This window comes from Camellia sinensis, chromosome 4, assembly GCF_055761805.1.
Source record: "Camellia sinensis isolate YWXY chromosome 4, ASM5576180v1, whole genome shotgun sequence".
NCBI classification, from domain to species: Eukaryota; Viridiplantae; Streptophyta; class Magnoliopsida; order Ericales; family Theaceae; genus Camellia; species Camellia sinensis.
The window spans coordinates 37,063,448-37,080,505 of record NC_138964.1 but is presented as its reverse complement, the minus strand read 5'-3'; the positions used below and the strand labels follow the sequence as shown (position 1 = coordinate 37,080,505).

At 33.2% G+C, this 17,058-nt stretch overlaps 1 protein-coding gene across 2 annotated transcripts; it reads right to left on the bottom strand.

Moving 5' to 3' along the window:
• Positions 1-10,688: 10,688 nt before the first annotated feature.
• Positions 10,689-15,780, bottom strand: LOC114312488 (KH domain-containing protein At4g18375). 2 transcript variants are annotated; one of them, XM_082922869.1, is made up of 6 exons: positions 15,402-15,539; positions 14,361-14,600; positions 14,180-14,264; positions 13,998-14,110; positions 12,211-12,455; positions 10,861-10,994 (listed from the first exon to the last, which is right to left on the bottom strand). In XM_082922869.1, the coding sequence occupies exons 2-5, from the start codon at positions 14,595-14,597 to the stop codon at positions 12,306-12,308; spliced, it is 585 nt and encodes a 194-aa protein (XP_082778995.1). In that variant the 5' UTR covers positions 14,598-14,600; positions 15,402-15,539; the 3' UTR covers positions 10,861-10,994; positions 12,211-12,305. The 2 variants fall into 2 exon arrangements, with proteins under 2 accessions (XP_082778994.1, XP_082778995.1); XM_082922868.1 differs by having other exon boundaries at positions 10,689-10,994; positions 13,998-14,264; positions 15,402-15,780.
• Between the last annotated feature and the right edge of the window lie 1,278 nt (positions 15,781-17,058).

The window sequence follows — 17,058 nt, the reverse complement described above, 5'->3', positions numbered from 1 at the left end:
AAAGAATGTTCTTGGCATCATCAGTTTCACATTGCACTTGTGAGACTAGATTTAGAACCAAGAGAGTTCGAACTGTAAGGCCTTCTTTTCAACCCTTTTCGAAAGGCGGGGTGCGGAAAAAGGCGAGTCCACATAAGGCTAGGGGGTGTCCTGCAGCTGCTGGCAGTTAGGCTATTATTTTTCTTTTTTTCATTCTTTTGTTTTCTTTGTCTTCTTTTACCCATCCGTACTCCATTTGTGAGCCTAAAATCAGACCAACATCAATAATCCGAATAGTTTATTTTGTAAGTTTCACAATAAAAGTCATCTATGCAAAAATCAAGTCCATTAGACATTTATAAATATAAGAACATATTATATTTTGTTCTATAAAATGCAAGGCAAATATTGTTGTAAACTTTAACTATCCATTTTATAAACCAAAATACAATTTGTCATGTGTTTATAGTTGTTCAATAAAGTTGATATTTTGCATGAACCTTTATTGCGAGGCGTACGGAGTAACCGGTTCAGATCATGTTTGTTTGCATGAGTTAGAGCCTACAATGTAACGCCCCGAAAAATTGGGCAGGACATATCTATTTATACAACAAACCCACCTAATAGAGAAACACATATATCTAGCTAACTATTCCATACATCCATTTCCATTTAATCCCGAATGCCAAATATGTGCTGTTCATATCTCAATGCCCCAGTTCCAATCCCAAGCATGCATTTTACAACAAGTATGAAATGGAAGCCAAACAGATAATAAGTGCCCTACAGGCTTACAAATTTATCTAAGAACATTCTTGGTTACACAAAATGGAGTTTCAACTCAACGCAATACAGCCCTGAGCTTACATTCGACAAATAACCAAAAAACAAAAATGAAGCCTCAGCTCCGAGTCCTCCCAAGTCAGTGCCTTGGCGGAGGCACAACACCTGTACCTGAAATGGTTTCCCTTATAGGGTGAGCCACAGCCCAGAAGAGATATACTACACAACATATGGACCATGACAAGAATAAAGAGGAGTATGCACATGCCGTGCTCATGATAAAACAATTTATCTCTTTTTTTTATAAAGTATGCAATGTTGAGATGCAACAACAGATATAAAATCATTTCTATTTTAAGCCATATATGTTACATGAATACAAGCTCTATGAATCTCTAGGTGAGTGTCTGCAAGTAGGCCTAAATGCACTACCACTGTCATTTTTACCAGTAAACTGGAAGGCTCGACATCTAACCGCGCGGTTCTACACCCCCTACCTAGATTCACCGAGTATTCATCTTTTCACAAATAGATACATTTCCAAACATTTCTCAAAGAATATATACATTTCCAATGAAATGAATGTAATGCAATGTCCAATGCAACAAATGAGGAATGTGGTTCAATTTACCGAAGTCTTATGCATTTCTACAACAAACATGGATGTCCTCCACCGATAGCCCAAAACAGATATTTCTAAATAGATATTTAAATAATTAAATTCTAAAAATTCTGATAAATACAATCTATTTCACATCTCATCAAATATGAACAACTACACTAGTTTTCATATCACAATCACATACGGTAACCTCTCAAGGTCCATTTCTAACCGTGTCGGTTTTATTCCAACAGATACATTAAGCAAAATCATACCGTTAATGCCCAAGAAAACATTATTTTCTTTCCAAACTCATTCTCCAAGCATTATTCAACTATAACATCCTATTTTGATCAAAGGCCCCAAAAGTTAAATATAAATCCTTTGTTTTCTTTAAAAATGCTCTTTTGGTCGCAAACCGGTAAAAATTTTAAAACCGATCGAGTCAAAGTCCGTTTTTGTTCAAATTTAAAACATAGCTCTTTCATAACCTTACAAACATATTCCAAGTTTACACTTTCACAATTTGGGCATCAACTCTTTATTTTTCTCAAAATTTTCCTTTTAAACAAATAAATCACAAAATTTCCAAAAATTCTAATTAAATTATATACAACTCCAAGCTCCATATAATCAAGTAAAAGTGTATAAAGAAGTGTAGGAAAAATCCCTACCTCAAAAGCTAGAAGAGAAACAAGTAAAAATCCCAATTTTCAGTTGTGTTGGATTTCAATCTCCACGGGTCAAAACGTTGCTTTCGCCAAGCTCTTCACTTCGATCTTAAGAACTATGGTCTAAAACCTAATAGATTTTGATAGATCAAAGATTTTATATGATAGAAGTAACAACAACAAAAAAAAAACAGAGAGAGAGAGAGAGGGAGTGAGCTGTGCAATTGTAAAGAAGAATGAAAGAAGTGAAAGTGAAGTTAATTGGAATTGGGGACAGCCCCTCCACGTGGGCTTGCTGCTTCCTCACATTTTATTCCTTTTTTTTTTTCAAATCAATGTATACCCGTGTATATATATATAACTAAAGGTATATTTTAGGAACATTATAATATTTTGCAACATAAGCAATAAAATGATATAATTATTTTCTCACCACAAAATATATTTCGTTTAATGGTGGACACCATAAATATTTGTAACTCTCTCAAGATTATAAAATAAATAATAATAACAATAACAACAATAATGCATGATTACAAACGAGTCATGATTCAATCAATTAGGTCCAAAATGAATGGAGTTTAATTATTTAAGATAAATCTCCAACTGAGATTAAAATATAAATAAATTTTAAAAGACTTAAGGTGGTCCCCACCACCATTCACATAATTAAATATGAACCAAAATGATTAAGTATGGGCTAATTAAATAAAACCCCAAAATTGAATTTATATCTCATTTATTACTCAGTACCCAAGAATCACTATAACTAAAACTAAAAAAAATAATTTTGCCAAGCGGGCCTTACGAAATCGAAATCAAGAGGTAATTCAATTTATTTTCACCAATTTAAATAGAATGGTTCACGACACCCCAACAATAATAATAAGGGCAAAATTCAATTTGATTCAACTCGTTACAACCTTCCCCCCTTAACGAATTTTGTCCCCGAAATTCGCCTTGATAAAAAGAATAATGGAATTTACTGTTAACAAAATCACTTGAGCCTTAAACTCTCAATAGCCATTTTCACATTGAGACATTCTTTCAATACTCCAAACACGTACTAAGCTCACTCTCAAGGATTTAACACTCTCTTACCTCCCATTGTAAAGGACACCGTAACCAAAATCGAAACTATCAAACTCACTTTAATCATAACTGTAAATACAACAATAACTCCTCAATCATGGTATTACTATTTCTTATATCTTGAATCAAACAAGAATGACGAACGGTCTAATCCAATCAGCCCTACAATCGTGATAACATCTCATTCTAATTACATCCGCAAAATTATTTTACCAATATGAAGTAACAAATTTTCAGTAGACTCAAAAACAAAATTTCTACATCCACCATCCATGATATCAAGATACATTGTTCCATAGAAGCCACCCCTCGACTTAAAACTACTAGTACTAGAATTTCAACAAACAATTTATAATAGAAGAGAAAAATGTAGGTGATTCTTGCAACATATAAGGGGTTAATCAAAATCTGTCGAACTAGCAATTGGAACACAACCGTACTCGCAATCTCACTTGAATACGTTCAAACACACCTAAAAAATTTGCGTACTCCACAAAACTAACTCAACAAATCACAACAACAAAGAATCCCACTACTTTGAAGAGCACTTAGAAAAGTATTCAAATATTACACACCATTAAAGATGACTCACCACAAACATTTTTTTTTCCATAATCTAGTGCAATAATTTACTTAATATCCATCCAAAGTGATTATCTTAAGATTCTTAACCAATAAGAGCACCCTCCCTTTAAAGACACAATTCAATGATCTATTTTGTAATCGCAACCGTCACACGACAACTAACTCATCTCAATATTAAAATGAATTCATACGCGGCTACCCAATTGAATAAAACTATCACAAACGATGACTTCAAATATTTCATCCCATGAGAACCTCCATTCATCCCCTAGTACAATCATATTCTTCCCTGAATTATTCCAAAAACAAAATTCACAGATCACCTTAGCCTCTATTGCTTCACTTGAACAATAAGAAACACCAACCCTTATGAAACATAATGCAATCATGCCAAACTTATTACTTGAAAATTCTCAGCCCTAACTTTAATTGCCCAACTAAGCAATTTCTGTATTATTTTTACCTATCCACTCTATTTTTTTTCACTCGACGAACCAACTAACAGTTTACGCAAACTTGTTTACATCCACCCACACAATTTCACTCCAATATAGAATTTACCCAAACGCTCACACAATGCACTTCGAGTCCACATAGAACTCATCAAGACTAGATACACATTCTAACAATACTAAGGTACTCCCAACAAATACTCATACTTGTAGTTACTTTGAATTCTCCTTCAAAGTCTCTAGTCAGCATGCTTCTACCCATATTCTAAAAGATATAACCACAAGTTATGATGCCACTCATTCACTCTAAAAAAAAATTATATGTCAACAATAGTCATTCCATAACAATTTTCAAGACTAACAAAGTAACGAAAGTACTTCATACCAATTTACTCCCCGATAAGAGGTCTACCAAATAACTTCTTTTAAGGTAATATCACCACAAAATACGATGAAACAAAATTAAAATAAGGAATCATCCTCTATTAAGAAAAACTAAATACATTTTAATTAAGAAAACACTTATCACTTAAGGTCAAATACACTCATCAAATTGAACTTAATGGTAATATTAGACCAACATACCAACAACACGAATTCTTACCACACTTATAGCAAAACGAAGGATTAATATAAGGGATTCACAACTGTTATTCCAAGGAAACAAAACAATCTTCTAGTTAAAGGACAAAAGATACAAAATAATCTCCATTTCCATTACATGAACCACACCATCACGACATGCACCAAATTTAACTCAAAACACTCTCATATACCTTTCATCTTCACAATTTCTAACTCATACATAAAAGTAACTGTAAAAGTTAACATCAATCACTCTCGATAAGTCAATCATAAATTCCCATGGAAATACTCAAATTACCACCATACTAATTATCCTAAAGCACCTAATTTAGAATTATAATATCCTCATAAAGTAATATTAAAAATTTCCTCTAAAAACATTGGTTGCTAACACAACTCCACAACATCCATCACACCATGTCCCCTCAACACTCATTTATTGCACTCAAGAATATCAACAACTAACTCTAAGACAATGGACTCCACCAATCTCGAAGGCACTCGGAACTCGCCTACATGTTCTAAAATATCGACTCACGAGTCAATGTTGTTACTACTAATAATCTCATCAAATGGCGTAACCCAACTCAAATTTAATCTCATTCCAATCTATCTCAAAATTATTTATCTCATTTTCCCTCCTAGGATTTGCAACAAAATTATGAATAAAACAAACTCTCTAAGAAACACATCACTTACTACACGATATAATTTCTACCATGCTAAGACTACGTTTATTCCCAAACAGATACAAAATAATTGGCCTAGGGCCCATCACTAACCTCACAAGTAGTCCATCAAGCAAGTGAAACAATCCAACTGTAACTAACTTCGTCTATCCCAAGAAAATTTAGAACTAGTTTTACGTGTTCTAATGTCAACAATTCACAGCATATTATCTTAGATTACTTTAATCATTATTAAAGTCACAACCAAACCAAACTATTAGAATAAGGTTAATCTCTAACTCACTCTGCTTCTAAGAATTTTTTCAACTAGTCCACTTCTACAAACTTGATATAAAATTGAAAAATAATTAACTCCTCATAACAACGAACCAGTCGCTACACAACACAAACTCTACTATTTTAAGGTCACATTTACACCCACAATCATACAAATCGGTTAACCTACGCTTTAATACTAATTCCATAACATCTTGAACAATCATTCAGGCCATATTACTCTAGCTTACACCTTCTTCCTGGGAAAAGGTATCCTCCTACACGAGAACATCCTAGGCACCCCAAGTTCTTCTAATACGGCCTCTTCTGCTTTATGACATCTTATATAAGAGACATAATTTAGCTCAGAAGTAAGTACTCCACACTAGTTCTAACACGTTGCATATGGCTTAAACATAAACCTACACATATATCTATATCACATAAGGCAAACCATATAAGCACATAGTCACATAGAGCACATACGAGTTACCCCTCCAATTTATTGACTCGTTCTACAAACATTCAAAGACTTCCAAATAGAAATAGCATTGATCATGTGCTTTTCTAAAAGAACCTCAAAGAAGTTCATAGACACAAATCATATCTCAGAAGTCTAACCCTATACCCACATAGTCACATAAACATGTTATCACATAGCACATAAGATATGCAACATTTCTCACTAGCGAAATGAACCCACTGTGGTAAAAACCACTTCCCACGAGCCCCAAGTATTCAAACCGGTAGCTTTGATACCAAGTTGTAACGCCCCGAAAAATTGGGCATGGTATATCTATTTATACAAGAAACCGACCTAATAGACAAACACATATATCTAGCTAACTATTACATACATCCATTTCCATTTAATCATGAATGCCAAATGCATGCTGTTCACATCTCAACGCTCGAGTTCCAACCCCAAGCATGCATTTTACAACAAGTATGAAATGGAAGCCAAACAGATAATAAGTGCTCTACAGGCTTACAAATTTATCCAAGAACATTCTTGGTTACACAAAATGGAGTTTCAACTCAACGCAATACAGCCCTGGGCTTACATTCAACAAATAACCATAAAACAAAAATGAAGCCTCAGCTTTGAGTCTTCCCAAGTTAGTGCCTTGGCGGAGGCACAACACATGTACCTAAAATGGTTTTCCTTATAGGGTGAGGCACAACCCAGTAGAGAAATACTACACAATATATGGGCCATGACAAGACTAAAGAGGAGTATGTACATGCCGTGCTCATGATAAAATAGTTTATCTCTTTTTTTATGAAGCATGCAATGCTGAGATGCAACAACAGATATAAAATCATTTTCATTTTAAACCATATATGTTACATGAATACAGGCTTTATGAATCTCTAGGTGAGTGTCTGCAAGTAGGCCTAAATGCACTACCACTGTCATTTTTACCAGTAAACTGGAAGGCTCGACACCTAACCGTGCGGTTCTACACCACCTACCTAGATTCACCAAGTATTCATCTTTTCGCAAATAGATACATTTCTAAAAATTTCTCAAAGAATATATACATTTCCAATGAAATGAATGTAATGCAATGTCCAATGCAACAAATGAGGAATGTGGTTCAATTTACCTAGGTCTCACGCATTTCTACAACAATTATGGTTGTCCTCCACCGATAGCCCAAAACAGATATTTCTAAATAGATATTTAAGTAATTAAATTCTAAAAATTCTGATAAATACAATCTATTTCACATCTCATCAAATATGAACAACTACACTAGTTTTCATATCACAATCACGTCTGGTAACCTCTCAAGGTCCATTTCTAACCGTGTCGGTTTTATTCCAATAGATACATTAAGCAAAATAATACCGTTAATGTCCAAGAAAACATTATTTTCTTTCCAAACTCATTCTCCAAGTATTATTCAACTATGACATCATATTTTGATCAAAAACTCCAAAAGTTAAACATAATTCCTTTGTTTTCTTTAAAAATGTTCTTTTGGTCGCAAACCGATAAAAATTTCAAAACCGATCGAGTTAAAGTCCGTTTTTGTTCAAATTTAAAACATAACTCTTTCATAACCTTACAAACATATTCCAAGTTTACACTTTCACAATTTGGGCATCAACTATTTATTTTTCTCAAAATTTTCCTTTTAAACAAATAAATCACAAATTTTTCAAAAATTCTAATTAAATTATATACAACTCTAAGTTCCATATATTCAAGTAAAAGTGATAAAGAAGTGTAGAAAAAACCCCTACCTCAAAAGCTAGAAGAGGAAACAAGTAAAAATCCCAATTTTTGGTTGTGTTAGATTTCGATCTCCACCGGTCAAAACATTGCTCTCGCCAAGAGAGAGAGCGAGCCGAGAGCTGAGAGAGAGAAAGAGGGAGTGAGCTGTGCAATTGTAAAGAAGAATGAAAGAAGTGAATGTGAAGTTAATTGGGATTGGGGGTAGCCCCTCCACATGGGCTTGTTGCCTCCTCACATTTTATTTATTTATTTTTTTTCTTTTTTTCAAATCAATGCACACTCGTGTATACACACACATATATATAACTAAAAGTATATTTTAGGAACATTATAATATTTTGTAACATAAGCAATAAAATGATATAATTATTTTCTCATCACAAAATATATTTCGTTTAATGGTGCATACCATAAATATTTGTAACTCTCTCAAGATTATAAAATAAATAATAATAACAATAACAACAATAATACATGATTACAAACGAGTCATGATTCAATCAATTGGGTCCAAAATGAATAGAGTTTAATAATTTAAAATAAATCTGCAACTGAGATTAAAATATAAATAAATTTTAAAAGCCTTAAGGTGGTCCTCACCATTCACATAATTAAATATGAACCAAAATGATTAAGTATGGGCTAATTAAATAAAATCTAAAAATTGAATTTATATCTCATTTATTACTCAGGATCCAAGAATCACTATAACTAAAACTAAAAAAAATAATTTTGCCAAGCGGGCCTTACGAAGTCGAAATCAAAAAGTAATTCAATTTATTAGGCCTTACGAAGTCAAAATCAATAAGTAATTCAATTTATTTTCACCAATTTAAATAGAATGACTCACGACACCACAACAATAATAATAATGGCAAAATTCAATTTGATTAAACTCGTTACACACAATAAGGATATGGATAGGTATAAAGAAATAAAATATAGAAGGAAATTTATCCTAATAAGGATAGTCACTAAAAGATCGTTTCAAAAAATAAAAAAGAATGACTTTAAGAGATAAAATTTTAAAAAATTTGCTAATAAATTCACTTTTTACGAACAAAATAATTTATTCTCAAAAAAACTTATTTTTTAACAAAAAAAATTTAGTCCCAAAAGGATAATAATTGATCACTATACATCTAATTTCGTCATTAAAAATATAATAATTACACTTTTATAGCAAATAAAATATTTTATTTCTAAAACTTTAATCGGTTGTTGTGAAACTTTTTGTTAGGTGATTAATTGGAGTACCACATAACTAGTGAATAATTCTTATTTTGTATGATTGAATGCGATTAAGCGTACAAAACACCTTCGCAAAATTTAATAGATTGGTGATGTGTTACATCATTATTGGTTACTCATAAATGATAGATTCCACGCCTCATTGTATTTTATTTAATCACTAGCACGTAGCTGGCCACTCTATTCACTTAATTATTATTAAATAATTATTATTTTTTTATTTATATTTAATACAATATATGTATGGTATTAAAAGTTGGGGTCAACTTAAAAATTCATCAATCCTACATGTCCTGACACAATTTTTTTTTAATGTCACATCAAAAATGTCATTATTATACTAAAATAAAACTTTACATGCATATCATATCATTCAGTTGCATACAATTTCACAACTTTTGTTTTCTTTCTCAACACAAGCATGCATAGACTAAATTAGAGTTTCATACGAAATCTCTACGTATACTACAATATCAAATTCATATGAGCTCTTAAGGGTCAATCTATCTATCTATCTATCTATGTAAAAAAAAAAAAGGAAGGTCAAAATCATTATAATTTATTATTAAAAATTTAATGCAAATCACAAAATTTGAACAAAATTTTCAAATCATGATCACAATTAATTAAAAGAAAGAAGAAAAAAAATAAAGGAAAATTACAATTCAATGGTACCTTTCTAAAATAATTACATTTTTCTGAAAAAGTTTAAAACTTTAATTATCAAAGTTTATAAAGTTTACTATTGATTTCAATTTTTCTTTTGAACTTATACTCTATTGTTATTTCTCTGAAGATTTTCAAAATTTTCTTCTATATCTTTTATTTCATTCAATTTACGTTCAAGGGAATTATTGAAAGAGTTTCAGTCACTACAAAAAAAATTATTTTTTGCGACGGCAAAATGCCGTCGCAAATACCCCAAACACCGTCTCAAAAGGTTTTTGCGACGGTAAAATAGTTTTTTGCGACGGCAAGTGGGGGTCGCAACAAGGGGGGTTGCAAAAGAGTTTTAGCGACGGCACTTGCCGTCGCCTTTGTTTTTGCGACGGGAAAATGCATTTTTCGCGACGGCAAATTTCTGTCGCCAATAATGGGTGAAAATCTCAGTTTTTTGCGACGGCACAGCACTGCCGTCGCTAAAAGGGTTTTTTGCGACGGTAAAAATACCGTCGCTAAAAGTGTATTTGAGACAGCAACCTGAGCCGTCGCTAAAGGCGTTACATTTCAGCCAAAAAAATTGTTTTTTTGCGACGACAAAATGCCGTCGCTATAGGTATAAGGCCTTTTATAAACGTCACTGATACTTATAGTGACGTGTTCATAAACGCCGGTATACTATTAAATCTGCTTAAATAATTCTGTCCAATATAACTGATGACGTCACACGATATAGTGACGTTTTGAATAAAAACGCCACCCTTTTACTTAATTTCATAATTTAATTAATATAAAATATGCTCTGAACTGATTATTTACATTCCATTCACAAAAACATCATAACAGAAAATAAAAATAAAAATAAAAATTGATAAAACCATCAAATTCAATATTTTACAAAGAACAATTAAACTGTACATGTTCATAAAAGCGTATTTAAATTATAAAATTCACCCCAATCCTAAAAAAAAATAAAATAATAAAAAAAATCTAAAATTCACCAATCAACACACTTGGATATTTAAATGCTCTTACAAAAAATAAAAAATTTCCAACAAGATTTCAATTTTGGGCCTATTTCAAAAATCAAGCTGCAAATTCCTTCTAGAATCAGATCTTCCCCTCGGCAAAATTTATCCTCTTGACCTACAAATAAATAGATAACAGTTGCAAATTATAATCTTTTTGAAGAAAATCTAGAACAAAATAATAAATACCATCAAAATCATAAAGAGATAAAAGCTAATACACAAATCCCCATGATAATGACAGAGCAAAGATAAGAACTAGGGTTCATAACGTACAAAGTTCATATGCCAGAAAAGAACTGTGTTAGTGACAGACTTTGTAATATTTGAGAAATTTCAAATGTCCTCCAATCATATTCAAATACGTGTATGCTTAAATATCATTTGTATTGCACTATGCAGTGCTTGTTGAAACTTAAATATGAATAACTAGTTTGTAGCTTCAAGCCCTAGAATTTGATTTACTCGTAAGAACACTTAATCTTGCCTCTTCCACCTCCCCTTTTTTTTCTTTTAATGAGTGCCGCTTCCATCATCTATTAGCAGGTGTTCCACACATTCCAACTATTTAAACACCAGTAATGATACATTGAAAAAATGCAGGTGCTCACTCCACCTTGTTCATTTATTACAAGAACCAAGTATGGGATTTAAAAGAAATCTCAAGTGATGAACAAGTTAAGAACATGTCTATGCTCAAGGATATGTGAGCTGCTTTTGACCTGCCAGTATCTTTTTCTATTTTTTGGAATCTTAACAAAGAAGTATGGCTATTTACTACACCACACATTCACAGTTTGACTATTTACATGAAATAAATACACTACTATAAAATACAGAAATGGCCCATCTGTTTTTAAGTATTGTCCATCAGCTTTGAAGCCCATCTGTCATGAGCTGGACATTTGTCCTTTGGTTCTTTTTTCTTCCATGCATTAGACTATGACATGTGTACTCAAAAAAGTTTATCACATGGTTGAACTAAGATGGGCTAAACTTATCTCTCGTGCATGTAAAATGATTATGAGCCAAATCCTAATACGTGTGAACTTATAAAAGCAGGCGAACTTATAAAAGCTAATGAGAAAATTATTATATGTAAATTGAAAAACCTTTCACAAACTGATTCAACAAACCAGGAACCTGAAGATGCTGCTAGTAAACATTAACTTCAACTTCACTCCAGACTTAAGAACAAGGGATGAAATAAGGGGGGAAAATAAAAACAAGTGATAATAAAAAAAAATATACAAGTGGCAAGAACAATTTACAGCTAAGCAATAAATATGTCATCATCACGAGATAGAGTAAAAGATGATGCAGACACGCCATACCCGATCTAAGAAATATTTGGCAACATCTGGAAGCAAATGAATTTCTTTCCTTCTCTTGTAGGTTTCCTGGATGGCAGGATCCTTCCAAATCTCATCTACAATAGGAGCATATTCACATGTTGCAGCAGGAAAGAAAGCATCCAAGTCTCCCATAGCCATGATTTCCAGTAACCAATCAGAAAAATGCTTGAACCTTTGGTGGATGGAATAAACACAGAGTTTACTTCCATTGGATCCTGTTTCACCTGAATTCATTTGACAAAAACCATTATATGAGCTCAGCAGCCTACGAAATAATATTTGCATACATATATACATCTAGCCACATATTAACCATGAAAGTCTGAAGTCATCCATATTTCAATCACCAAGTCAAAATCTTTAACTTAAAAGAATGACAAAGGGGCAAACATTATAGATTGGAAAGAAAAATTTTATATATGCAACACTAACTGCCAAGAAATTAGTAATTAACATTTAGAGAAGAACAAGGAAGGATCTAATATCCACGTCTGTGGCATAAAATACTGTGGTAATCAGATTGGCTTCTTCAGTCATTATTTCCTGGCATGCATAGATGATATAGTCCAAATGGTGTGAATGTGAATCCAATTCTTTTGTGTGCATATGTCAATGTAGAATTGATAATTATATTATATAAAATATATTCATAAGGCGCAAAACGGGTGCACACACCATTGAATTTGTGAAGATCTTCAACAAGGACAAACCAACAAAAAGAAGGCAAAAAAAAAAACTGAGAAACTGCTTACTGTTAAACACTCTTACATGTCCCTTCTTGTATTATGATAAAAAGTATTTATGTTGTTTCTATTACGATCTTGAAGGGAAGTGAACGCTTTTAAGTATAATATTGAGACAGCAATGATTCATGCTACATACGCACATGTGTGTGTGGCGTTTGCATGTTCATTTAGTAGAATGGGAAACTCTGCCCACAATGTCTGTTTCATGGGGATCAGCCCCTTAATGTGTATGTTTCCAAAAAGAAAAGAATCCATCAAGGCCCTACCAAAGAGCCAATGGCTTCCATAATCGATGTCACGTGATTGATTGGGTTGGTTGAACTCACATACAAGAAACAAAATGTCATCTCATTTCCACCAAATCAGCCGAAATATAATGTTTTCCTTGATTGGGATACTAATTAAAAACACTAGTGAAAATTCAAAATCACAAGATTCTCACCAAATTTATCATATCACACATAAGCACATCAAAAATAACAAAACAATGAGTTGTTTCAACACCATTTCAGAGGCATTCCATGCCCAAAGCCAAATACAAAGTATCATATGAAACTCATAATGTCAAAATATTGGGCTAGTCCAAAAGTTATTACCGGTCAACTGATTCCCCATGCCCAAGCTGTCCATTTGTACCTCTTCCCCAAGAAAATACATTTTTTCTTTCAGAAATCAAAAAAAGGCCCCATATAAGAAATCAAAACCAGCAATGTTCTCCATAACACCAAGGAAATAACAAAGAAATTAAATGCAAATTAAAAAATTCAGTAGATACCAAACAGTTTTTCAAATTAAAAAATTCAACTTTTAAAGTTTTCAGTAGTTAATTTTCAGTTTTAGGAAACAATGCCTAAGTAACAAAATTAAAACAATATAGAAAAATAAGCAAGCACGTTGCCATAAATGTACCAAAGAAAACTTGTAACTGGAAAAAAAAATGAATAACAAGATCTAAAAATATCATATGACCATAACACTAAGGAAATAACAAAGAAATTAAATGCCACAACATTGACATACTGATAAAGATCCATATCCATAAAGGCTGCCTGAAGAAAGCATGCCTAAGCCACTCCCAGATTCAGTTCTCTGTTCATAACCCATTGGAGCAACTGGGGGAACCCTAGGCAAAACTGAAGGCATAGAAAAATCAGTACCACTAGAATACATAGAATCGGCACCAGCAGAAGTATTATGACCACCTTCCCTGTCTTTTAAGACGTCATCTCGAAGCCGCAGAACAATTTGAATAAGTGCATCCCTCACCCTACTAACTTCCCCAACCACCTGAATGCAGAACAAAACATGTCAATGGAAAGCAAGGTAAAACTACACAAAAATACGAATTATATTAAAAGCTTATGGAAACAGCATGAAATATACCTCAACAAGTTCATCGGTGGAATCAGCACACTTAGGCTTCTCGCCTTTGGAGATACGGACATCAGCTTTAGTTCTCTTCCGGATCTCATTTATGATTGAACCACTTTTTCCAATTATACAACCAATAACTTTAGATGGAACAAGAAGCCGGATAGTTACAGTGTCATCATCTTCGTCATTTATCTTCCCTTGCAGCAATAAAACCGCTTCAACTGCTATGGATTTCATGTCATCCATGGACTGCCAAAAAAAGTGGTGCAAAAATATCAAGGCAGAGGTAGAAACAGAAAAATTCTTATCAAATGAAACAGAAAAATTCAGAGTCAACAGAGGTAGAAAAGAGAGGATCTGAATTTGTATAAAATTCATAAGACCCATTAATGAAACTGAAAAAAAAAATTAGAACTTTAATAGAGATAGATGGTGAACTCAGTTAAACAAAACAAGAATTCTTGAGAGAGACAGAAAGAAAACTGTGAGAAGACAACAGTTTCAGACAAACAAGGTTACAACACATTAAAAAAAAAAAATTTAAAAAAAAAAAATCTAGCAAATAGTTTATCGGATACAAATCCAAAGAGCGAAGACTCTTTCAACGATTCAAGAAGTCCATAAAAAAAGAAAGCCCCATTTTGGCTATTTTTCACCGACTATACTTGGTTCGGATTCAAATTTTAACAACTAAAGGAAAAATCAATGGCATCAAAATTTAGAGAAAAACCATAAAGATTGAAGTTTGTGGAACAAAAAATGTTAAATAGAAAACAGTTTAAGTATAAATCCATTAAACGCATATAAAATTGTCAGAGTTTTCAGTTATATGAATTAAAACCCTAAGAACAACATAGAATTAATTTAAAACCCTAAGAACAACATAGAAGTAATAGCAAATTAATTAAAGATGAACAATAATTTAGTTAGTTCAATTATAGGATTGTGATGCACCAGAACATGAGATTTTACGATAAACATCGTAAATTAAGTGGATCAGAAAACTGAAAATTGAGAGAGAGAGAGAGAGAGAGAGAGAGAGAGACGTACCCATTTGTGAGAGTTTAAGAAGGCCGTGGATTTGGTAGCTGAAGAAGGAAGGGGCGGATGAGAAACGTATGGGTTCGGCGAGAACCACTGTTCCTTTAGCCACGAAACTGTAGATCAAAGACTGTTGCCCCATCTCTCTCACACTCAAAACCCTAAAACCTAGAGAGACAAATGGGTAGAGAGATAAACGGAAGGAGAGATTGGGGATTTTGGGTTTTTCGGGGGGGATTTTGGTTGAAGAGGTTGGGGTTTTGGGGGAGAACCCGATTGGGGATTTTGGTTGAACAGATTGGGGATTTTGGGGGGAGGGGGAGGGGGAGGGGGGAGCGGGAATGGAAAGAGGGAGGGGGGAACCGGGCGGGAATGAAAAGAGGGGGCTGGAAATTTTTTTGGATTTTTTTTATTTTTATTTTCATTACAAATAAATATTTAAATAATAAAATGATTTTTTTTTTTTTTTTTTTTTTTGCAACAGGGGATGTCATTGCTAAAAAAAATTATTTTTCATTAAAATAATTTTTTTATAGTTAATGAATTTTTATTTTTATTTTTTCATTTAGTAAGGTTGAAAATTTATTTGTTTCATATTTATTTTAATGAATAAAAAATTATTATTATTTTTTTATTTGGTAGAAGTAGGGATAATATTTTTCATTCAAATAAAGTTAATTTTTTGTGGTCAATGTGGCATTTGCAGTGGTAGTAGTGGTAATAATGGAATGGCATTTGCAGTAGTAGTGAATGTGGTAGAGAAGATGGGTGGTGAGAGAGAGATGAGTGAGAGACAGATAGAGAAGAGAGATAGAGAGAGAGAAAGAGAGACAGACAGATAGACAGAGACAAAGTGATAAGTGAGAGAGAGACAAAGTGATCGCTAAAAGTGCATTTTCTTGTAGTGGAGAGCTTGGTAAATAGAGAAGAGATGAGGGAGAGAGTGAGCAAGGTGAACACAATGGGAGAGAGAGACAAGCAGACAGACAGACACATAGAGAGAAAGAGAGAGAGAGAGAAGAGCGAAAGACAGACAAACAAACATAGAGAGAGAAAGAGAGAGAGAGAAAGAAGAGTGATAAGTGAGAGAGAGACAAAGAGAGAAAGAGATATAGAGAGAGATATAGGGAGACAGAGAGAGAAACAGATAGAGAGAGACATATAGAAAAATAAGAGAAACAATAGATGAGCGAGAGATAAATAGAGTGAGAGAGAAAGAGAGCGAAAAAAGATGATCGAGAGAAAGACATAGAAAAAGAGAGAGACGAAGAGAGAAGAAAGATGAGTGAGAGAGACGGATAGAGAGATAGAGAGAAGATAAATGAGAAAGAGAGAAGAGAGATAGAGAGATGAGAGAGATAAAGAGAAGAGAGATGAGCGAGAGACAAAGAGAGAGAGAGAGAAAGAGAAAGAGACAAAGACAAAGACTGACAGACAGAGAAAAGTGATGAGTGAGAGAGAGAAGAGAGGTAATATTTTGTGGTAGAGAAGAGGAACTGACAGTAGTGGTGAAGGTGGTGGATAAAAGATGATGGTGGTGGTGGTGGTGGTGGTGATGACAAAGGAGATTAGTGGTAAAGTTGTGGTAGTAGTAGAGTAAATGGAGTAGCAGGGGTGAAAGAGAGGTAAAGGTAGTAGTAGTAGTGGTAGTGGTGGTAGTGAAGTG